The sequence below is a fragment of the Morus notabilis genome, unplaced genomic scaffold (assembly GCF_000414095.1).
Source record: "Morus notabilis unplaced genomic scaffold, ASM41409v2 Scaffold923, whole genome shotgun sequence".
In the NCBI taxonomy this organism is placed as follows: domain Eukaryota; kingdom Viridiplantae; phylum Streptophyta; class Magnoliopsida; order Rosales; family Moraceae; genus Morus; species Morus notabilis.
Genome location: NW_010359460.1, coordinates 156,763 through 181,462, shown reverse-complemented (window position 1 = coordinate 181,462; position 24,700 = coordinate 156,763). Strand labels below are relative to the sequence as shown.

The window sequence follows — 24,700 nt, the reverse complement described above, 5'->3', positions numbered from 1 at the left end:
CTACATTCCTGCTCCTTGATGCTATGTAGTAAACTATGACTAAATGCATGATGGAAATTGTGTTTCATTGTATTACAATGCAACTGATGGATTTACCTTTTATGATATTTGCGAAATTATGATATTAATTTGATAATATTCTTTTCTGCATCACTTCTTACATGGTCCAACAAAAGTGTCATGAATGATTTTGCGCTCATTCCTTCTGCTTGATTTGCAGAATTGATGAAGAGCAAGCAATAGAGGATTCTGAAGATGGTCCGCCGGAATTGCTTTTTATTCATGGGGGTCACACAAGTAAAATATCCGACTTCTCGTGGAACCCATGTGAAGATTGGGTCATTGCTAGTGTCGCTGAGGATAACATTCTTCAGATATGGCAGATGGCAGAGAACATCTACCATGATGAAGATGATTTGCCGGAGGAATCCACAAAGGCTTCTTAATTTTAGGTTGGTGAAATTGAGTAGTCAAAGGAGGAGAAAAAAAAAAAAAAAAAACGATTAGAAAATGGCGTTACTAGGAATTTTCTTTTATTTATTTCCTCTGTAATATTTTCACGATCCTTTCGCCCCTTATACTACATGTGAAAATGGGTATTCTGTTTGCTCAGCAAGTAATGAAACAAATCACTTGTACTGATTGACCCGTGTACGTTGATTAAATGCTTAATTTGGTGGAGAAAATGTTAATTTATTTTAATACGCTTTGATGTCTTTTTGGAAAACATGGTTGACTCGTCTGACCAGATTTTGGCACAAACTTAACATACTTGTTATTCATCGTGTGATTAGTAACCTGTTTTAAATGGCAGTTCAGAATGAATATGCTCGAGTGTGAAGGAATGGGGTAAACCGGTATTAGGGTCCGTTTAGAATAGTTTGGATAATGTATGAAAAAGAGCTTTTGAATCTATCTAGATGAATAGGTGAAAACACTTGTTTAATTGTTACAAAACCTAATGTTATATAAGAATATTGACAGTATTTTTAATTTATTGCTCACAAATAAAAGGTTAAAATATAAATAAAAAAGCTTTTCAATTTTTTTTTTTTTTTTTTGTTTTTTTTTTGTTTAAGGTGTCGACAACATGCTTGCCTTGCCTGTACTATTCTATATATAGTCTATTGACCAGCCTTTTGTAGTATATAGTAAAAATAATATAAAAAAAGGTCTTCATAATTACCCCCCCTATAACCCCCTATGATTTATATCTCCTTTTCTTCCTACTATATTAAATCCAAAGAGATTATTTTATCTCATCTACATTGCTGATTGTACTTATCTTGGTCCATGTTTTTAATTAGAATTTAGAAACCTTACGTGGTGTGGCCAATCTCATTGTTTCTACCGTCCAATAAAATTAATCAATATTTATGTGCAACACAAATTTGCCATTGTGACCGTGACTTCTGAAAGGAACAATGTCCTCGAGAGTACGCAGCAAGCAAACGTTGCGGTTGGTGCCGACTGTATATTCCCACCTTTATTTACTATTTAAATTTAAATACATAGCTTGTTTCGCAATGGTGCATTTGAAGCTTGTCTTTTGTGTGTTTAGAAAAAAGATTTGTGTCATAGTTTGAATTATGGTTCGTGATTCGCTACAGTATTTTTTCTCATAGAATGTACACATGAAATGAAAATGATTTTAAATCATAATTTTAAATCCATAATCCAAACGCCTACCACTTTTTTGTAATAATTCATTTTTGATGGATGGTCATAGAATGCCCAACGTTTTCTGCACAAAAATACATCCAAAACTTCCAAGTTGGATTTTGCTAATTTGAACATTTAGGACAAATATTACCTTCTCTTATCCACCCATTAAATTACATTATAAAAAATTGAAAGAATGTTACATCTAATTAATATCATCTAAACTTTCATTAAAAAAATCATATAAACTAAAAAAAATTGCAAAACTGACAAATTCCGCGGATATGGTCGGTAGGATTTTTATTTTATAGAATTTTTATCTCATACATGTTATTAAAATCACTAAGAAATACGACCAATATATGTATGTATACAATAAAAAAAAAAAATCAGCTTAATTGTAGTGGTGGTGTTGTGTAGAACTAGAAAGTGAAAAGAGCTCACGAACAACACACGTCGGCTTAATTATGAGTTATTCTTTTAGAGTGTAACTTGAGTATAATTTGAGTGTAATTTTTGAGTTGAATTTGAGTTATAACTTGAGTTGAAGTTGTAACTTGAATAAAGTTGAGTGAAGTTGAATAAAGTTAGAACTTAAAAGAACGTGAACTTGAATAAAATTGTAACTTGAGTTTAAACTTTTTCTGAGTTTTGTTGCAAAAGAACAACCCCTTATTTTTCGTACAATTAATTAAACTAATCCTCCCAAAACCCCATATTATAACATGGCGTTCTCTGATTTCTCTTCCAATTTTCAAACTTAAAAACCCATTAAAAGGTCTTAATTCAAGAATTAATGATAAAAACTCCACTTTTCTTCCCCTCCACTCACCCTCTCTTCGCTTTCAAACCTCATTAAACCCTCTTTTAACTTTTCCTTTCTCTCTCTCCTCTTTCTTTCTCTCTCTAAAAAAAGCCGAAGGAAAAGCAGTGGGAGAGGACTGAGAGAGGAGAAGAAGCCCAACATAAATTTTCCGCCCTCCCAGAAAAAGCCAAAAAGAAAAGAAAACTCAAATCTCTCCCTCTTTTTTTTTTCCCTCTCTCTTCGGAACCCTAGGAGAGAGAAATTTTGCGAAGAACCGACGAAGAAGATGGGCCAGAAGTCGCTGATCTACGCGTTCGTCTCTCGAGGGACTGTGATTCTCTCGGAGTACACGGAATTCAGCGGCAATTTCAACTCAATAGCTTTTCAATGCCTCCAGAAGCTTCCCGCCGCCAACAACAAGTTCACTTACAACTGCGATGGCCATACCTTCAATTACCTCGTCGACAATGGCTACAGTACGTTATCTTCTTTCCTTCCGTTTGGTTCCTGAGAAAATTCTTGGTAGAGTTAGAAGATCGATATGCGGTTGGGAATTTACCTGATGGGCAATGTGTTACGCTGCTTTCGTGATGTTCATTTTTTTTTCCCCTAAATCTTGAGATTTTGTTTTGGCTTTTTCTTTAATGTTTCATTTTAGATCGGTTTTAATTTGATTGCTCTCTTGACGAACTGAGGTTAATTTCAACTGTTGCGATCTGGCGTTGGTGCGACGAAATGGAGATTTGGGGCTGTGTGTTATATTTCGTCTTAACGTGATAAGGCCGAAAATTTTATGGAGCGGACGGGAAGTCCTTAAGAAGGAACAACAAAGAAAGAAGAAGATAAGAACCAAAGATTTTAGGGAAACAATGTAGAGAAAGAGACATAAAGTTGTTGAGTATTTTGTTTTTTAATTTTTTTGTAGTTGATTAATTTAGGACCTTATTTGGTAGTTTGGCTGATTGATTCCGGGAAATGAAGCTTTACATATTCCCTTAGGTTAACTTGAATTTCTATATAAGCAAACAATTAAAGCATCACGAAGTTTATATTTTTGGTATCGTGTATATGATAGCATAGTGCAAGTATTTATGGTATTCCTCGACCCGTTTTTACACCTCTAATTTAGATATGGCTGACACATAATAAAACTAAAGAATGCTCGTGAATTAGTATATGAAGTTGTTTATCGAAGAGCATGAAAATTAATGTCTGGATCAATGCTTAGATTTTAATTTGTTTGGCAGAATTGTTGTGAACTTTCTAATTTAGTGAACTTCTAAATTATTTAAAGAACTTTGGAACGCCATGACATAATAGTGTGGCTTAATAGTTAAATGAATATATTTATTTGAGTAGCATTAATAAATTATTATTTTTTATTATTGACTGAAGCTGGTTGATGTTGCAGCATATTGTGTGGTTGCTGATGAATCAGTTGGAAGACAAGTACCTCTTGCTTTTCTAGAGCGTGTCAAGGATGATTTTGTGTCAAAATATGGTGCTGGCAAGGCTTCCACAGCTGCTGCAAACAGTCTTAACAAGGAGTTTGGGTATTGTACTCTCTTTTAGATAATATAATAACATGTTGAATGTATTCTTTCTTGTTAAAGAACCTGACATACCTTATCTGTTTATTTCAGACCAAAATTGAAGGAACATATGCAGTACTGTGTGGATCATCCTGAGGAGATTAGCAAGCTTGCAAAGGTGAAGGCCCAGGTTTCAGAAGTTAAAGGTGTTATGATGGAGAATATTGAAAAGGTAGATGTGCCATCGACTTTAACTTGAATAGACAGATTCTCACCTTGAAGCATTTATATGTATTTTATTGTTAGAAGCAAAATTCCTGAAAATGAGAATTCCTAAATTGACTTAAAAACCCAAAACATTTGCCAAAATGTTGAAATAGACTGCAGAAAGAGTCTTCGCACGAATCCATTGTAGGCTAGAACCTAAACACCTTAATTGGAGGTTTTGTTATCTAAAAATAACTGGAAGGTTTAAGTGGTATACTATTTTCCTCAAAACTTGGGACATAGGGTGTGAGGGCTTTCTACATCTTAATGGACCGATATTGAATACATTTTTGAAGTTGAGAACTTCATGAGATATGAAAACTTTGTTATTTCTATGTAACATTTTGATTTTAGTTCCTTTTGTTTGTTCTGATAAACAGAAAGTAAGGATGATTTAGAAGGCAATTTTAAGGTAGATAAACTACTGTATCAGCCTGTAGTTTTAACTTTTACCGCTTTCAGGATCGAGTGATCCCAATCACAGTTTGATAGAAGACTTCTTATCGTTATTGATGTATATAGGAGACTTATGTTCAAAACTGCTTTAGGTTAGGGACTCAATGAATAGGTTTAGCTTAGGTGAAAAAGAAAAGGTAATGACACAGGAAATTGAAACAAAAGAAGCAAACTATGTCCAGCGTATGTCTTAACAAAGTGGCACTTGTTGAAGACTATTAAACAGATGGTAGCAGGCCTGACTTATTTGTAGTATTAATATTTAGATCCACAAAACTGGATCCACCCTGTTCCATTCATGGGGAATAATTTAGAACTGAACTGCGGTAGGCATGAGTTTGATAAGAACTGAAGTGTGGTAGGCATGAGCTGAAGTTGGAACATGTAAACCGCTTGCAGGTTAAACGATTCCTTGTGCTAGTCTGCCTTTCCGCTGCTTTAATGATTGTTTTTATGTTGTTTTTATTTTCTTTGTTTTTTACTTTTTTTGGTTTGTTGGAATTGACATCTCAAGTTTGCCTTCAGGTTCCCGTTTTTTTTTTTTTTTTGGTTATTTTAATATTATTGTTCTTTTTATAAAATGACTGCATTTAAAAGCAGAACTTCCCAACTCAGAGAAGATTAGTCTCTCTTTTTCCTGTATAATTTGTTAAAATTTCTATCGACATTCTCGTTTATTATTTCCATTGATTCTTCGAGGCAAAGTTAATTAGAATAGCCCGTAAAATCACAAGCTTTCTAAACTTATTGTTTGTGTTGAGGTTGAGCTATTTCCACAGGCGTGCAGAAGTTGTGTTTGTCTTGAAATTTGTTTCTTTCATTTCTTCTCGATTGATATTTTGCAGGATAGTCCTTAAACTCCTTTTTATTTTTATGCAGGTTCTTGACAGAGGGGAAAAGATAGAACTTCTGGTTGATAAGACTGAGAACCTTCATCAACAGGTCAATTGTGCTCTCTGTCTCTGTATATGCATTATGACCAAAATTTTGGTTTTAAATATGAGGCAAGACGTAAAGGCCTATAAGGATTTCAAATTTGTGTACTTGTTTTTCTCTACACCCCTCTCTCTGCCTTTCTTTCAATTTGTATACTCGTTTTTGTTTACACCCCCGCCTATAAGGACTTGATTAAACTGGTTTTTTTTTTCCCTACACCACCTTTCCTTGCCCTCTCTTAAGTCTCTTAATTTATAATTTTATGTACTGGCTTTTACCTACACCCCCATCCTGCCCTCTCTCAACCGGTCAGAAGTTCTATCTATGCATGCATCATTATGTATGTAATTTTAACTTTTGAATTAATGAAGTTTGGAAGTCAAGGCTTTGATGTAGTTGAAATCTGTAAACTTACTCTTTGCACTTTTATTATAACTTGATCTGCCAAGTTTTGGGTCGTTTCAACTTTCAAGGACCAAGGTTTTATCATTAACTTGCATTAAATAAATAGGTTAAGAAGTTTTCTCTGTTGTGTGAATGCAAAAACAGGTTCAAAATTTGGTGAGAAGAAAGTTTGTTGTTGTACTAGAATTTACAAGAGTGGTGCTTGGATAAAGATATAATGTATAATTTGAAATTAGTTACAATTTATGCTTTTCTCACTTGATGAATATTAATTTGAATACAGGCACAAGACTTCCGAACTGCAGGGACGAAGATTCGAAGGAAAATGTGGTTGAAGAACATGAAGATCAAACTGATTGTTTTGGGCATCCTTATTGCGTTGATCCTCATCATAGTCCTCTCTGTATGCCATGGTTTTAACTGTGGAAAGTGAGCGTTTTTCTCGGGGAGGCTTTTGATCATGTTGATCAATCAATCTTTTGCGATTATTGTATAAGATAAAAACATTCCCATTGTATGTAGTGGAAAAAGGCAGCTATATCCAGGTATTTGGCACAAAGAAACCTAAAATATTGTGTGAATGGATAATATATAAGTTTTTGTTCTGAAATACTTTCCAGAAGAAGGTCTAAAAAAATGAATCCCTTATCGCTCTTACAAAATGAAGTTTGTTTTGATTTGAGATTGTTAGTTTGCGGTTTATATACTGCCTATTGTATAATAAAATATCTTAGTGAGCAACTTTTATCTCAAAGCAATGATACGTTGTTCTTCTGAATTTAAACTATTTCAGACTGTTGGTTATTTCGAAACTCCTTGGTTACTGTTTTATAGGAATTGAAATACTTTGAGTGGGATTTTATTTTCTTTTGGAAGGAGTTTATTTTAGTTTGAATGCATGATTTTGCATAGAGATGTCAATTGGGCTGGGCCGCTCATCAAGCATGATGACACGGCACAAAAAATTTTTGGGCCGGGCACGGCATAACACGAGATTATAATGGGCTAAGCTAAGCACGACATGAGGTGATGGGTTATGTAGAGTTCATAATTTTTGATACGTGGACCTAACACGATAACAAACACGAGCACAACATTCAACTGATTAGGGGAACTAACTTGGCTGATTTTTTTTATTTTCCTCCACTTAGAGAGGAACTGGCATTCAGCTGAAGGCGTGTTTAGTTGGGGGTAAGAGAATGCAATGCAATGGCCATGAACCCAAATGGGTGGAATAGGCATTCTGCGTTGAGCAGCCTTATACAGTCCTGTCGGACAAGTGGTCCCGTCACTGGTGGTCCACACACGGAGCTCATCACTTGTGAGTGAGACCCGCTACGGTTGAGTGATTGGGCTACTGTCGCGGGATGAAAAGTGTTTTACTTCCCCATTCATTTGGATAAATTCATTCCATTACACACACATATATATTCATCATAATATTCCCTCAGATTAGACCTATCAATGATGTGAGGTTCGCAAACCTGCTCAAAACTGCATAAACCGCTTCATCTCAACTGAATAGTGGACTTCCGCTCAAATGTTGTGGGCTGCTAAGTGTTCTCGACCTACAGTCTCAACTCAACCCATAACATTTAGGTTTTATTCGCTTCGCGGATTCGAATTTTTAATTTAAGTTGATATATGATATTGTTTGAGAGTTTTTAATTATAGTAAAAAAAAGTTAAATGTGACATTTTCTGATAGTTTTTAACTGTAAAAGCTTAGAATTGAAACTTGAATTTGTGAAATAAACGAGAACTAAATAGTTGTAAAAATTAGACAGTATGATTTTTTTTTTTTTTTTTGTTAAAGTTGAATTAAAATATTACTTAGTTTTACAAATAACACTTATACGGCTGATTTTTTGAATTATATTTTTCAGCATTTCAAACATTACCACTTCAATTGATTTTGTTGTGTTGTTTTTCTTTTTAAAAAAAAAACTAATTTCCATGTTTTTCTCAAATTGCACTTAATTCATTAAGATTTCGAATTAACTTTTAGCACGTTACAGTGCTCTTTTCAAATTTTGTAAATTTAAATGAATCGCCTAATTCATATATAGCATATCACATATATATTGCTATCTCGTTTTGACTCCGTGCAAAACCTTTATTTTGGATATCGTAATTAGAAATATTTCATTAAATATTTTATTTTGGACTTGGTTGATTATTAATTTGCCTCGGACGAGTTGATTGTTGCTTGTAAATGCATTTTCTTTAACTTCACCGATCACCATTAGGCTCGTAGCGTTAACGGATGGATAGTTCACCAGATTCTTGACCCATGGGACTTAAGTTCGAGCCGTGGCATGCCCAAAATCATAAGTAGTTTTTAAAAATCTTGTTGCCTTGCTTCAAGGCACCTGATTAGAACCATTTTAGTAGCCAAACAAAAATTTAAAAACCAGCGGGAAGAAAAAGCAGGAAAGCAATGTCCAAAACCCCAAAAAACACTTCTATGTATAATCAAAACCCCTTCCATCCCATTACTATTTTTTAACACAAGTTGGATGATTTTGATAGTCTTTTTCTTTAACAGAAAATGCAACGAAAACTATGCGATTACGTTTCCTTTCAAATCCCCAACAAACAGCAAAAGAATAGCAAGCAAAAATAACAAAACAAAAACTCTCTTACAGCCTATTGTCATTTGTTTTTAATCAACTTAAGAGACTTATCTTTTTTCATCTTTATCATTATCTTCATTACCTACAGCGTTAAAGTAATCGTTGCTATTCCCATTTCTGTTTCTATGACCATCCCAGCACACCCTTTTACCTCCTTTACTAACCCCACTCTTCAAATTCACTCCAATCTTAAACCTCACTTTCTCTCTCTCCTTTCCCAACTCCAAATTCCCATTCTCCACCGCCATATCCACTTTCTCCCCAGTCACACACTTCTCCAAACAATTTTCCCACAACTCCTCGCCGCTCCTCGATACGACGCCGCACTCGCCCGTCGTCGTCTCGGGGACTTCCGGCAGCCAATTCGGAATGTGCGCAGCTCTGAGAACCGAAAACCTTCCGACATTGTCGCAGGCCACTTTGACTGATCCCAATCGCCGCGGAATCGGCCTCGCGAATGGGGTCTCGACGGCGTAATCGACGTAATCGGCTATTTCAGCGAGATCACTCGATTTCAGGAGGCAAAAATCGGAGCGGCGGAAGTTGGAGGAGGAGCCGGAGATGCCGTGGGTAGTTCGGAGATCGCGGAGGGCGTTGGAGAGGTCGAAGAGGTTGGAGTCGGAGCGATTGGCGGCGGCGGCAAAGGCGGAGGAGGACTTGGCGATGGCTTGGAGGTACTTTGTGGCGACGACGGTTAGGGTATCGAGGGCGGAGAGCTGGGCGGACTTGAAACCCACGTATTGGCAGATCTGCGAAACGGCGATTCTGGCCACTGCGAAGCAGAAATCCGATGGGGATTCTGCTGTTGGACTTGGAGTCGCCATTGTTGGAGGTTTTGATTTTGATTTTGGTTTTGGTTTTGGTTTTGGTTTTGATTTCATGGTGGGATTTTGCGTTTGGAGGAGTTTCCGTTAAACCCTAAAAACTGGGTACACGAACTTTCTGAAAGGGAAAGAAAGTATGGTCGCTTTTAACAGGGTTTAGGATTTTCATTTTTCTTTTATTTTGGGATTTTATTTGTTTAATTTAATGACTGATTACTGATTACTGATTACTGATTACTGATTACTGATTAGTAGTTAGAAGTTAGAACCAAGACCATCCATCCATGAGACTTGGAAGGTGGGGGCGGGAATTCTTTTTTTTTGTTTTTGTTTTTGTACGGAGGCTTATTTGTGAAAAATCACAAAAAAATCCTGTGTTTCTTTGGGTAAATAGGCCCGAAAACCCAAAAGTTTACCAGTTAGTTCGAGAAAGGCCTAACTTGAACAAGGTCCAAGCCCGAACAAGCCTGATTTGACTTGAGCCCGATAGTAACTGTGTAAACTAGGGGACTTTACGGAAATATAAGAAATCAAAGGCTAAAATTGACTTTTGCCAAATAAGACATGTCATCATACTATCAAATGTATACCGGCGGTGAATGTGGCCAGTAAACCCTGAGATACCAGTGGTAACCGCACGTATCCACCGGTATCATTTCACATTATATCCGATGAATTTTACCATATTTTCTTACTTTATTCTTGAGTATTTTGTGCTTAGTTTGTTCTTTTGTGTTTTGTAGGCGTTTTGGTAGCTAAAGAGGACATGTTTAGGTGATTTTCAGTCGTCATGGCCGTGAAAACGGCCGCCGCGGCGCCACTAGAGCTGAAAACACGTCTCGGACCAGAGAGACTGGTGCTACAAATCAATGGGCGCTGTGGCGCCCACCCGCCTTCAACACGGTGCTGCAGCTCTGTATTCTTGGCGCCATGGCGCCTGCTGCTGTCACACTCCGTCTTGATTTCCATAGCACCGCGACGCTACGTACCAAGGAGCGCTACAACACTTCAATGCGAATAATTCCGTGTTTTTGAGCCAAAATTGCTCCGAGTTTGCCTATTTTGACCCCAACTCGGGAAACCTAAAATAATAGGTGATTCTAGTGCTGATTGAGACACTTTTTCCTTAGTTTTTCATAGCCATCTTTTAGAGAGAAAGAGAGAGAAGCAAGGAAGAATCCATTGGAGCTCAAGAAGATTTGTCGGCATAGAGAATTCTTGAAGATCATCATAGAGTTTTTATCTTTTCCTTCTTCCTCCTGAACTCGGGATGTCTTTAGTTTATTTTTCTTTGTTTGATTTTACAATCATATTAGACATGGATTTGTGATTGAATCTTGTGATTTTTTTTTTTTCTAATTTTTTGTTGAAATCGTTTATGTTATTCTTTGCTCAACTTTGAAGTCCCGTTAGTTACATTGTGCAAGTTGAGAGCTTTTTGTTAATCGAGAATTTTTCTCACGCTTCCTTGGATTCTAGTTATGAGGAAGTCGTGTTCTTCATGATAATTGTGTAGAAATGAGCCTTCATACTTGCCTTTGCTTCTCTATCAATCCCGAATGGACATGTTGAACTCCGAGTGGCTTCGCGTATATGTTTAGTAATGAATGACTCAGTAGAGGTACGATTAACTTTGTCGTATATGTCAAGTAACAAATCACTATGACACAACACGAGTGGCTCCATTGCCTCTGGTGAACTTTAATGGACATCATGATCTTTGTCGGTCGAGTGTTGATTGGCACGATCGATCTCAAATTGTTCTATCAAGTGATTTTATGTCTTTGTAAAAGTGCTAGTAAGCTTAATTTCTATCAAGATGTCATGAATGAGCATGACTTCCATCGGTAGGTGAGCGAGCAAAATCTCTTTGTTGAAGACATGATATGTAATATAGATCTCACTGAAAACCTTCTTAGTAAAATCCCATAAGCAGAACTTATAAAGGGAAAAAAAGTGTAGGGTGTTTGATATGAGGATTCATGTCATGATTCGAATTATGGTTCGTAGCTCACTACAGTATTTTTATTCACAAAAAATATACGTAAACCGAGAATGATTCTGAATCTATGAACCAAACGTCTATATAACGTTTGTCAGAAATAGACGCCAAGAGAACTAATCCAAGTTTATCAGCAACATAATTACCATTCATGTAATTGGGAGAAACCTTAACTTAGCAGCCCAAGAGATTACCCGACGCCATCTATTCCTATATTTCCACGACACTCGAGCAAAAGAAGAATTGAATATCTAATAACGACATGACTAGAATACATTCTTTAATCACATTCTACCCAAAGAATCTGCCAATGGAACTTCCAAACATTCTCAATAAGATACTAGCAATAAGAAGAGAGAGAAGTAAACAACATATTTGTTGTAAATAATGTCAATAAATGGCACGTTTTAAAAGTATTTGAAGTATATAACACATGTACATATAAATAATAAATTCACTTATTAAATAGATTATTTACCTAGTAAATTTTGCTATTATAAATTTCAAATATTTAAACCTGTTATTAACTTACTTTAATTTCGTAAAAGTTTATTTATAATACAACAAAAAACAAAAAAAGAGTAAATAAACAAGAACTCCCAATGTTATTAGAAAATCAATAATTATTTAATCATGTTATAGTTTATTTTAAAGCAATTTTTAAATTTTATAGCTAGATTGATGATGAGGTTATTTACCGACAAATTAAGTACTTTTGAATTTCAATATTTGTGAGGTTTCAAGCATTTTTGTTAGTTTGCCGTGTTTTTGTTAGAATAATTAATAAATGGGAAATTAGGTGAAAACAAGGAAAAAATTAGAGTTTTAGAAGCTATCGGGACGAGCCACGGATGAGGGCAAGAACCCACTCAAACCGTCGCGCGAAACGGGGCAAAAAACACTCAAGAGCAGCCCTGGGTAGGGGCTGGAGCGCGCTCACGGCAGGATGGGCATGAGGGGGTGCAACCTTCTGGGCGGCCGCGTGCACCAGGCATGCGCCATGCCCCTATTGTGCTGAAACGAGGTTTTTGGGTTTTTTTGGCCCTTGATTATAGTTGGCCATTTTTGACTTAGATGAAGTTATTCTCCAATTTTGGGCACATTTAAGCAAAAGAAACCTAGTTCCCAACTTGGAGAGGAGGAGAGGCACAAAAATTCCTAGAGAGAAGAGCTTGGAGTTGGAGATTCTTGAAGAATGCTTAGGAGAGATTCTTGAGGAGTTGAAGGCTTGAAGTTCATCTCCACAAGAGTGTTCTCTTCCTTCTCCCTTTTTCCTTTTCTTTGTAGTTTTTTCGTTAGTCTAGGTTGTTGTGAGTCTGAGAGGAGATCAACACTTAGATAATCTCATTGAGAGTCTAAGATATTGTGAGACCGAGAGATGATCAAGACCTTAATTATCAACTAGGATTTCGATTGTTGTGAGACCAGGAGGCGATCGACTTTTGAGTTCTATTTAAGGGCTAAACTTAATGAGTGTATAAGTAAATGGGTTAGAGAGGAATATTGATTCTGGTATTCATGCATATGATTTCGTTTGACGCTCAAGAGAGGTAGCGATGTTAGATTAGGTCCCTTGATTACTGATTTGAGTGGAATTGGCAAACATTGGCTTAATAAGATGAACATAGAAATGATAAGGTGAAGTCAAGTCCCCAGTACATTTGTGCATAAAAGTTTTCATATTTTATCTTATTTTTGTATCTATATTTGTTTAAGTTATATTTTATTTCATTTAGTTCGGTTGCCTAAATAAAATTGAGTTACGATAATCACAATACTTAGAAACACCGTACGCTTGCAGACAAGCATAGATCAAACAACAAAAGATGGAAACAAAAACAGAAGAAAAGGTGAGTTACATATTCCCGTTAAAAATGCTAAGGATAACAAGAAAAATGATTGCATTGATAATTGAATTAAATAAGGAAAAAATAAGACAAATTACCCTCAGAGTATATAAGTCTGAAATTTTATCACTTACTCTTAATTAATATTATTTTTAATCAAATAACTATATTAGTCAAAAGATATTAATAAAGAATAATGATAAAAATTCAAAGTCATAAGTTTAACAAGTTTCTCATTGAATAGCCGACATCATTTCTCCATTTACAACGTCGTTCAAATCAAGGAGAGCTGAGTCTTGATATGCTCTAACTGGTCTTCTAAGATATGTGTTGGTTGTGGGACCAAGAATGAAGAATGGAGCGGTCCAAAAAGCGACACTGCTCAACAATGGCAGAAAATCAACGTCGTTATGCTGATATCTAGAGTCCCAACTTTTATCCTTTCCACAAGAATATTTATGGAAGGGAAAATTTGTATGCTTCCAAAAGGTTTAGGCGTGAAGATAACGGTTGTAATTTGAACATTGTGGCATCGCTCTTAGCTACAGAAACACGCGGTAGGCATGTTTCCTGATATATTCATGATAAATCAAAGAAGATAAGTTCTATGATACATGTAGACAAGGAAAATGACCTTAGGTTTAGGTACGTCAATATATATATATATATATATATAAAGCCAAAAACCAAGTCGTTTTCTTCTTTTTTCTAAAGTTTTAGAGCCCGTTAAAACTTTCAAATCCGCCAACGATTATATTGGTCCACATGGGGAGACATGTACATAATTGTGATAAAAGTACGGGACTAATTATGACAACAATACTCTTATAAGCACAAAAAAATTGGCTGTCGTGCGCGTTTGCTTAGCAACCTCCGGGAGAGAAGTTCCAAGACAGCGACTGGCCCTGTCTCAATCAATTTATTGGTTTCACATTGTTTTGGTGTTCATTTTTTTCTTCTTTTCAAAAAGTGGAATGGAGCTAACTGCCGAGTACAGTGCTCATGTGAATTTTTATGAGTAAAAATACTGCAGTAAAAATTTGTATTGTGATTTAAACTAATAAAACGAATGGAATAAATTTATAATCTAATCATAATATAAAATATATATAGTAGCGAAACATTAATGTTGATGAACATTAGAATATACTAGAGCTAAAAAAGTAAAAAATATTTTATAAGTTCTAAAATAATATTTAAACAATGTCTTTGTTGATTCATGAAGTTCATGTTCTATAAGTTCTAGATTTCTCTAACAAACAACGTCGGTTGCACATTCCGAAAGCAAATTCATGGAGCGGAACTGTTTTGCTTAACTATCTAGCCTTGTCTTGGCTTTCTAACATAATCGTATTTTAGCCGGGAAAAAAAAAAAACTTTCTTTTATACTTATTATTCTGTTAAATATGGCACTTTTATTTTATTTCATTGCATGTGTACGCACTACTGTCCTCGCCATTTGTGTTTATTCTGAGCAAAAGCATCTGATATATATATATATATATTTATATATATATCATATGCACATATGTATATATATATATACACACACACACATATGTTTATTATATAATTTACATATCTAGTTACACGTTAGACAAATGATCAACTTATAATGTAGCCGACAGTAATCATTAAGAACGGGTCAACTTTCAAGAATAAGATTTTGCTACGAGTGAACATTTTTCACTTAAAGTTAAAAGTGCAGTACCTCATGAGAAAATAGACTATGGATCATTTTGCAACTCTTTGTGGCCGGCATAGAGAGAGAATTAGATAAAGTGTCGCTTTTTTCTTTTTTTTCTTTCCCTTGTTTGCATAAATTAAGGAACAGAATTAGGGCAGCCCCAATGGATAATGTATAGCTAGCACTCCCGCTGCAAATAGTAGCAAAACGTTATTTTTAAACTAACGAGCTTCCGCCAATTATTTTTATGCAGAAACAAGCTCACAGTTGAGGAGAAACTTCTCAATTATGTATTATTAAGCCAGTTTAGAACAAAAATATAACTGCATTTTGAAATAATTACATACCATATAAGTACGTAACGCGTCTTGAATATTAATAAAGCGATTCAATAGATTATAAGAATTTTTTTTAGTAGGTCAACTTTTCTACTGACTTTTAAAATTGACAACAATCATATCAAATTGTTTTATGCAGAATATATTTTTAAATACATATTTCACGGTGGAAAATAAGATTTTTGATAGTTCAATTTATCAATACCTATAAAAAAAAATATTCTAAAATATATTGTGTCCCTTAAATTTGATTTGACAAAAGTGATAATTAAGAATATAAGATGCGTGTTTTATTAGCAATCCGTGTTCGATATGTCATCTAAGTGGGGTAATGTTTTTAGCTAAATAAGGGGGCGGTTGCATACTAAAAGCACATTATGAAAAGATTTACATTTGAGGCTGCGCTGGATCACCTATAAACACGACATATGGTGGCCGTCAAATCATCTGATGCCAGTGAACGAACCTAAATTTTCACATAATTTTGTCGGTCTTCTTTTTCATTTAGACAAATAATCATAGCTTGTAAGCGCATATGCCCTAGAATTAAGGTTTTCCCTCGTGGGACCCAAAATGTGCTCCTTTCATTCTTAGCTTTAGTAAAAAGCATGAGAACTTTATCAATGACTTCAATATAACTATCATTTAGCTACCCACTTCCAAAAGCTACCCTCCAAAATTGTGCTAATTAAAGTGGTTCCGTTTCTCCTCCGTTTTCATGCTTTGACAAGATTACACATTCCAAAAAGTTAAAGGAATGGAATCCTATTAATTCAAACGGACCCAAAAGAGAAAGGGTAAGTTACTCCTTTCATACAATCATCATTTGAGTTTATTATTGGTCATTTATTTATTTATTTCTCTTGCAAGACGTGAATGACAATTGACAAGTAACGGGCAGCCGTACTGCGGTAGTGGAGATAATTTTAGAGTCCGTTTAGTTTGTTAATTTGAATTTTTAATTTGAGTTGAGATATAATTTTATGTGAAAACTTTTTACTGTAATAAAAAGTTAAATGTGATTGTTTCTGAGATTTTTTTTACCGTAACAAAACTCAAATTTTAAACTTAAATTAATAAAATGAACGGGACTTTAAATCTTATGGGCCATGTGATTTTGATTTTGAATTTAAATTTTGTAAGAGAATCATTGATGAATTTTTTTTTGTTCATTTCACTCATTTGAGTTTAAAATTTTAATTTTATTACAGTAAAAAGTTATCAGAAATAATTATATCTAATTTTTTTTACTACACATTTTCATATAAAATCATATCTTAATTCAAATTAAAAAATTAAATTAACGAACTAAATGAATTTTTAATTTTTTACTAAAAAAAAATATTATAATAGAATTAAAATCAAAATACGTGAAACAAACGACTCTCAAATTAAGATAAAGAGCAATAGATGCTCTTCGTAGATGACAACATATAACACTAGCTAGGTAGCTGTTTTTCTAGCTGTGGTTCCCACTTCCCACATACGAAAACTTTTTGAATCGTCACAAGATCTCTCAAATGGTAGGAATATATATGAATTCAAGCTCTACAGATGTATGAAAGGTAGAAAAACAAAAAGGGGGATAGCACATGATCAGCTAGTGGCCACTGATGCCACCAACACTATAACTCGAAGAAGAATATAAGACAATTCCATCATAAACCTTTAAGATATCATTATAGGTTACGTTCATTTCACCTATTTGAGTTTTGTTATAGTAAATAGCTTTAAAAAATAATCACATATAACTTTTTTGTTACAGTAAAATTTTTTTACATAAAGTCACATTTCAATTCAAATTAAAAACTCGAATCAGTAAACTAAACGGCCCATAAAAAATGTAGTAAATTACCAAAACCGGACCTGATTAAAAGTAATTTCCTTTTATCTAGAAAACTAATTAAACTTTTTTAAAAATTTCAGGATTGTCCTTCCAACCATATATTAAATACAATTTAAATAACCAAAATATTAAATAAAATCAATCTTAAAATTTCTTGTCCCTTTTAAAATCAAATCACTAACCAATCACGGCAAATAGATCATCATTTTATTATATGCTGAAAATTACATTTGAATTCGTTTTTTCAGGTACCTAATGCGGATTATTTTTCTAGTAGGTCATAAATAACGTAACAAACAAACATAAATCAACTCAAAACAATATTATTAATATGTCAAATTGAGGGGATAGAAAATCTCCCAAGTCCAAAAGGACGCCTTATCAAAATCTATTGGTTCCAAATTGTCACTTCATGCATCTTTTTCCATGCTAGTCTGGTTGGTGGTTGAGATTGTCACTTGAGATAAGATTCATCTAAGGGTGGCAATTTGTATTAGTGTGACGTATTCGTGTCAATTTATTTATTAATTGTGTCAAAAAATATCAATTTAAATACGACATATTTATTAAACGTGTTAAAAATGTCAATCAAAATACGATACATTTATTAATCGTGTTAATCGTGTCAACCCATATAACCCGTTTAAATTAATATATTAAATAAATAACAAATATAATAATGACTTATTTAACACAATTAAGACAAGTTTAACATGTTTATCGGTCAATTTATCTTTTTCTTTAAGAAAAATAAATGAATTTTACCTATGAATGTTAAAATTCACATTATTTGTATTTAATATGTCATATAAACTTCATGTTATATCACATATCATTATATTACAGATGGCACATATAATTAATCGTGTCAATTCGTATTACTTTGTGTTAGGAGGTCAACTCTAACCCAATTTATTTATTAATCGTGTCAACCCGATTATGATCTAAATCCATTTATAGTAAACTCAAATCCGTTAATTTCGCGCAGGTTTCCGATCGTGTTGACAGTCCTAGATTCATCCATGTTGGTTTCAACAACGCTGTTGCCTTTGTTATGTTAGTCCTCCTCTTTTCTTTTTCTTTTTTTAAATCTTACACAGATCTTAATTTTGGATATTTTTCTTCTCTTCAGATAAGCCGAATCTTGCCACTAATCTTCATTGGCACTACACTTCTTTGTACACTATTTCACTTAATGGTGCTGTAGAACATGTTACTTTGGCATTTTGAGATATTATGTTACTTAAGTTTTGAGGAGTGTCTTATATTACAATTAGAGTTATGTTTTGAAAAATTGAACCAAATAATTCTAAACAAAAATCATAATAATTTAAGTGGGAATTTTAAGGACCAATCGAATAACCCTACATACTGCCATATGAATAATTCAGTCTAAAATTTGGACTAGAACGCTGGATGATGTTTTTTTTTTTTTTTTTTTTTTTTTTTTTTTTTTTTTTTATAATTTTATATGTTTTTGGGGTGGTTTTTTTTTTTTTTTTTTTTTTTTTTTTTTTTTTTTTTTAATTTAACAGTTGAATCGCTTAGGTAGTATTTTACGTTTTACAAATTTGGAGAACAAACTGAGACACAAGCCTTAATCTAAGAGGAATTTTTAACATGAGTTGTTTTTATAATTTTCCTTTGGCGTGGTGCGTTCATATCCAATGAATGGACAACTTCTTTTCCAAAAAAAAAAAAAAAAAAAAAAAAAAAAATCTAAAACAGTGGTTTTTGAAAATTTTATTTTATATTTTTATATGGGCAAAGAATATGAAATATGCCAATTCGATGGAGGACCACAACCCTAACATTATTGTTGAAATTTCTAGGTTATATAATTATATCTAGATCATAGTGTGTGTACATACAACATTATCGGCATCCAAATATCAACATTTGTGTTATCTTTTTCTTTCTTGCAATCATAACGCTATCCGGTTATTTTCTTGGTACTTACCTTTTGTTTTCTTTGAAGTGGGTTAAAAGTTAAGCTGGCTGGCATATGGGATTGAATTATATTATAAAAGCAAGCAATAATAATGGGAATGAAAAAGATGAATAATGATGATATGAATATATATATATATATATATTTATAGATTGGGAGGTGGTGGTGGTGGTGGTGGTGGATATGGGAATCCATCTGTCTACATTTATTTGCTCACTTTATGTTTGCAACTGATCATCCTTTCCTTTCATTTTCTCTCTTGGGTTTTTTTTTTTTTTTTTTTTTTTTTCTGCTGGTTGAGTTTAATACGCGTGCGTTCAAAAGGGTAATTAAGAAGATGTTAGATGGTCTCAGACAAGGTGGGGGTGAGCACAGTTCCATCTGATTCAATTTGGTCAAGAACCTATAATAATGGATGGAAGATTGGGCCAAGGAAATTGATCATTTTTTGGTGTTGGAGTGGGGACCAGAGTTTGATTGCTGAAGAATTTAGATGTCAATAATTTCATCACCTGTACATTTGACCTTTTTGCCTAGTACATATTAACTAAGATCTAATGATTTATTCTTGCTTTAGCTTTTTTTTTTTTTTGGTTAAGTTTTTGGTGTGGACTTTAGGTCTATGCATGACCCAATAGGAGCATCCAAAATAGGAGGGACATATTTGACTTTATTTATTTAATTGGAATAATATCTAATTAATTAAACGGAAATAGTAGAAAATAGGCCAATATGAAAAGTTTAAGAAAGTATATAGGTCAATTTTTAGTTATAGAAATTAATAGGCCGTAACTTGTTAAGTTATGGTTCATAACCAGATAACTTATGGACAAATTTGTCAAGTTATGGTTCATAGCCAGGCAAGTTATGGACAAAACCGACAATAACTTGTCAAGTTATGGTTCATAACCAGACAAGTTATGGACAAAAACAGTGATTTGGCCTATTTATTAACTTATGTAAACTATTGGCCTATTAATTTTAATTCATCTCAAGTCTTGACCTATTTCTCTCTTTCACCATTAATTAAAAGAAATCTCAAATTTATCAGAATTCGTAATTGAGTAGGGTTTTTATAATTGTTTGAGACTACTTAAATAATGGTCACTAAAAAAGTATGTAATTGGCACATCCAATATATGTGATTAAAGTGATATTCTCTCTATCTCTTTCTCCCTCTGCTGTGCGTGTAAAAGGATTTTTCTCAGCTATGAAAATTGATGGTTGTTTTAGTAACATCCACACACCGTAAGCTTCAAGAATACGATTATAATGTTGATAGAGTATCCTGAGGCTATCGTCGGATTTGATGCGGTAAATCATCGGATTTCCTCTCGAATCTTGATTATTGCAGATTTACGATTTGACTCGTGAACCTATATAGGAGTCCAAGCACTTTAGAAGATAGTTAATTATGTGAAAATTGTCGTCAAATATTCTAGTTTTAATGATGATTTCCATAAAAATTGTCGTTAAATAGTGAACTTTTAATGACGGTTTCTATAAAAACCATCTTTAAAAGTCTTAATAATTTTTTAAAAAATATTTTAGCCAAAATTTATTTCCTTCATCAAACAACAATGGGTTTAAATATTATTTACAAATTAAAAACATGTCATATTTCATATTAAACAAGGGACGTGTTGTTTTATATAAATGAAGCCAAAAATATTTTAAGATCAATACCAAAATTTACAAGAAACGCTTTGTTTTATACAATCCTTTTTGATCGGAAGATTCTAGAGAAATGGGATTCTAGAATACCAAGGGATTCTAGATAAAAAATTCTTTTATCAGGAAATCTTAGTAAGTTCTAGAGAAATGGGATTTAATTTCTTAGGGAAAAGAATTTTTCAGGGTACGTTCTTTTCTTAAACTTGAGTTATGAAGTTAAATTTAGTATGTAAAATAAAGTATTGTAATAAAAAAGTTAAATTTAAATTTTTATGTGAGAAAATATTGTAATAAAAAATTTAAATTGTGATTTGAGTTAGGTAAAAGAACATGCTCTCAATCTCTACCTCCAAAGTGATCCTAAACGTGATCGAGTATGGTATTTTGTCATTTGGCAGTACATCCATGAATAATGAGTTGAGAAAGATTGGCAAGCCTATATTTTAATCCCTATCAACAAAAATCGACAAACCCACAAGTGTGGGTTAGATTATTTGATCTCAGTTAGCTAGGAATATCATAAATTAGTAATTTCTGATATTGGTATTGAAACTCCATTGAAGATTGATAAGGCAACATTAGAGAATGATTTAGGTAACTTTTCTACTTGCTAGAGTCCTTGCCGAAAACTTGCTTCATATTTTGTGGTCGAAACTTATGAGGGTCATGATTTATTAATGTTAAATATGAGAAATTGCAAATATTTTTCCCTACGACCACAAGCCTGGACCCCTCAAATTTAGGCATAGCGTATGGGAGTGAGAAAAATTTTACAATATTAAAGTCTTGTTCACCTCACGGATTTGAGTTTTTAATTCGAGTTGAGATACGACATTTTTTAAAAGTTTTAACTGTAGCAGAAAAAGTTAAATGTGACATTTTTTTAGAGCTTTTAAGTGTGAAAACTTAAAACTGAAAACTCGAATCGGTGAAATGAACAATACTTAAATCACATATTTTTGAGCCCTTGTCCCTCCAAAACGGCCAATGACTAGTACTAAAAGTATGAATTACTAGGAGCAATGGAAAGTACCTTCGGTGTAGGCTGAGTTTCAATAGTATTAGTATTGCACACGGATTTAAAGTATAATTTAGGCCTCATTCATTTTGCGGATTCGAGTTGAGATGTGATATTTTCTGAGAGTTTTTTACTGTAACAGAAAAAGTTAGATGTAACATTTTTTGAGAACTTTTTACTGTAGAAATTTAAAACTGAAAACTCAGATCGGTGAAATGAACGAGGCCTTAAGGGTCTGTTTAGTTCGTTGATTTAAGTTTATAATTGGAGTTGAGATGTGACTTTATGTGAGAGTTTTTTACTGTAGCAAAAAAATTAGATGTGCATGTTTTTGAGAAATTTTTATTTTAACAAAACTCAAATTCTAAACTTGAAATGAACGGGGCCTAACTTTTTTCATAGAAAAAAATTGCCCAAGACTATACGTTATTATAAGCTTTGTCAAGGAAGTATCCGGATCTGTACTTGTCCAATATGTTCTTACTTTGTCAGCTGCAAAGTTTTATCCTTAAATTGAGAATATTTTACTTTGCTGCCAAGTTTTCATTGATTTTAATTTTCTGAGGCTTATAATATAGGCATAATACTCAACACGGAAACTATCTTTTTCTTGGCAATTCTTGCTTCTGTTAGGTATTGGACCAAATGGATAGACTTTTAACACTTTCCAATTTCCATTACATATCATTATGTTTTGAAGGGTAAAAGACACTGCTCATTCCTAGGGGCCTCTTTCGTGTATAAATTTCTATTTACATGCATATGGTAATAAGTTATTAGCTATGCAACACTTGACGATTAATATTAGAATACAATTTATTGGAATATGGCTTATGGCACTCTTCAATTATTGTGGATCTTAAGTAATCTTTTTGTTTTTGGATTATTTTACATCCATCACATTTTTTTATATATAATAATACAATGATGCCAAATCTTCTAAGGAAATAATTTAGTAAGTTTAGGAGTTTTGGGACAATAATTAATACTCAATATGTGAAGACAGAAAAAAATGTCGAAGTCAGCTGACAACGTCAATTATAAAATAAAAACGAAACTAGTACTTACATATATATGCCTAGTTCAATTCGTGAATTTAACTTTTTAATTTGAGCTGATATAATTATATGTGAAAGATTTTCATTATAACAGAAAAATTAAATGTGACTTTTTATAAAAAATTTTAATTGTAATAAAATTTAAATTAATAAAATGAACGAGACTGTTATATTTAGGGGTGATAATTTATGTCACGTGTCGTGTTCGTGTCGTATTTTGATCATTTTTTTTAAATTTACAATTAACCCGAACACGACCCGTAACACGAAATTTTTTAAAAATCGCAACACGAACACGACACGATCACTTTACGAGTTGACACAACACGACCCGAAATGACCCGTGAATCCGAAATTGACACGAAAATTGTATACTTTTATTTGGTTTTTTACATATTAGAAATAACTTAAAATTCATAACACACTAAATTATAATAACATCCATTGAAATTAAGCAAATAATAGTATAAGATTTTGAGTATAACTATCATGATATTATAAGTTTATAATAAAATTTAAAATATGAAATGAAAAATATATGTATTTTTTAGTTTTTTACGAGTTTCGTGTCATGTTCAGGTTAAGCGGGTCCAACCCAAAATTGACTCGTGTTTTTCGTGTCAATTTTAGGTCGACCCAGTGTTGACCAAAACCTCTTTTTTCTCAACAATAACCTGTAAAATTCGTATCGCGGGTCCAACCCAAAATTGACTCGTGTTTTTCGTGTCAATTTTAGGTCGATCCAGTGTTGACCAAAACCTCTTTTTTCTCAACAATAACCTGTAAAATTCGTATCATTTTTGAATCGTATCATCGTATCGTGATCCATATTACCGGCGTAGTTATATTCCTATTTGTTTTAAGCTAAATCCCATCTCGCTGAGCACCGATAGTTCCATTGATTGGAACTCTCAACTCTGCACTAAACACATCCGTCCATGAATTTATTATTATTTCTTTATTTTTGGTTCAATGTACGCTAGCTTCGTACAAATCTCAAACGCACTTATTAAAGTTTTGTCCACGTTCATAAGATAATTCCAAGGGACATTTAAGAAATGCGAAACGTTTAATATAAAAAAAAAAAAAAAAAGTAAATTGGGACGTTAAAAGAATTCTAGATTACGTTTGCATAGATTTATGTGTTATTAATTGCCATGAACTATCAGAGAAAGTAGCCGAGTTTGAAAGCCATCAGGTTTACTGTTGACTCTTCTCTCTCTACGATTGGCGGAGTCCAGTCTAGCTACCGTAGGTGGCCCCACACCGAATAACTCACCCCGAGCCCATATCCTTTTGCTTCGTTGTCCGCATGCAGAAACCAACAGTATTTATAGAAGGGGACAAGGAAGCAAAAACAAAAATAAAAATAAAAATAAAAATAAAAATGGGTCCCACAAAAGTTGTCCCCGCTTCTCGTAATGTGGGCCCCGCTCGTCGTGGCTATAGGGTCAGCTTTATTGTCCAAGATCTCTCTCCACACTCTCTACAGTATTCATAACACCTCACACGTGCGACAAAGGTGGGGCCCCATGAATTCCCCCTCAGGTCACGTTCACAGCGAGCCCTGTTTTCTGGGCAATAAAAAACAATAATATTTTAATAATACAAAAAGCCAAGCATCTCTCTCTCTGCATCTCCACTCTTTGGACCGTACCATGTGGTGACGTGTCAGAACATGGCAGTGCCACCGTGCATCGGACGTGGCAGATATGCTGCTTGTCGGTTACTGAAAAAGTAAATAAACATGCCTATTA

The 24,700-nt window shown here is 33.7% G+C and overlaps 3 protein-coding genes across 3 annotated transcripts in view; 2 read left to right on the top strand and 1 right to left on the bottom strand.

The window, feature by feature from the left end:
* The window catches only part of LOC21389692 (nucleolar MIF4G domain-containing protein 1 homolog), a 13,870-nt gene extending 13,424 nt beyond the window's left edge, over positions 1 to 446 (top strand). Inside the window, exon 6 of the mRNA XM_010094358.2 lies at positions 221 to 446. Coding sequence (XP_010092660.2) covers positions 221 to 446 — 226 coding nt within the window. The remainder of the gene's footprint in view (positions 1 to 220) is intronic.
* Positions 447 to 2,532: 2,086 nt separating this feature from the next.
* Positions 2,533 to 6,675, top strand: LOC21389691 (putative vesicle-associated membrane protein 726). The gene is made up of 5 exons (XM_010094357.2): positions 2,533 to 2,943; positions 3,879 to 4,020; positions 4,111 to 4,231; positions 5,602 to 5,664; positions 6,347 to 6,675. Exons 1-5 carry the CDS (start codon positions 2,754 to 2,756, stop codon positions 6,494 to 6,496), a joined length of 666 nt encoding a protein of 221 aa, XP_010092659.1. The 5' UTR covers positions 2,533 to 2,753; the 3' UTR covers positions 6,497 to 6,675.
* Positions 6,676 to 8,705: 2,030 nt separating this feature from the next.
* LOC21389690 lies at positions 8,706 to 9,577 on the bottom strand. The gene has a single exon (XM_010094356.2). It carries the CDS (start codon positions 9,520 to 9,522, stop codon positions 8,746 to 8,748), a length of 777 nt encoding a protein of 258 aa, XP_010092658.2. The 5' UTR covers positions 9,523 to 9,577; the 3' UTR covers positions 8,706 to 8,745.
* Positions 9,578 to 24,700: the final 15,123 nt, after the last annotated feature.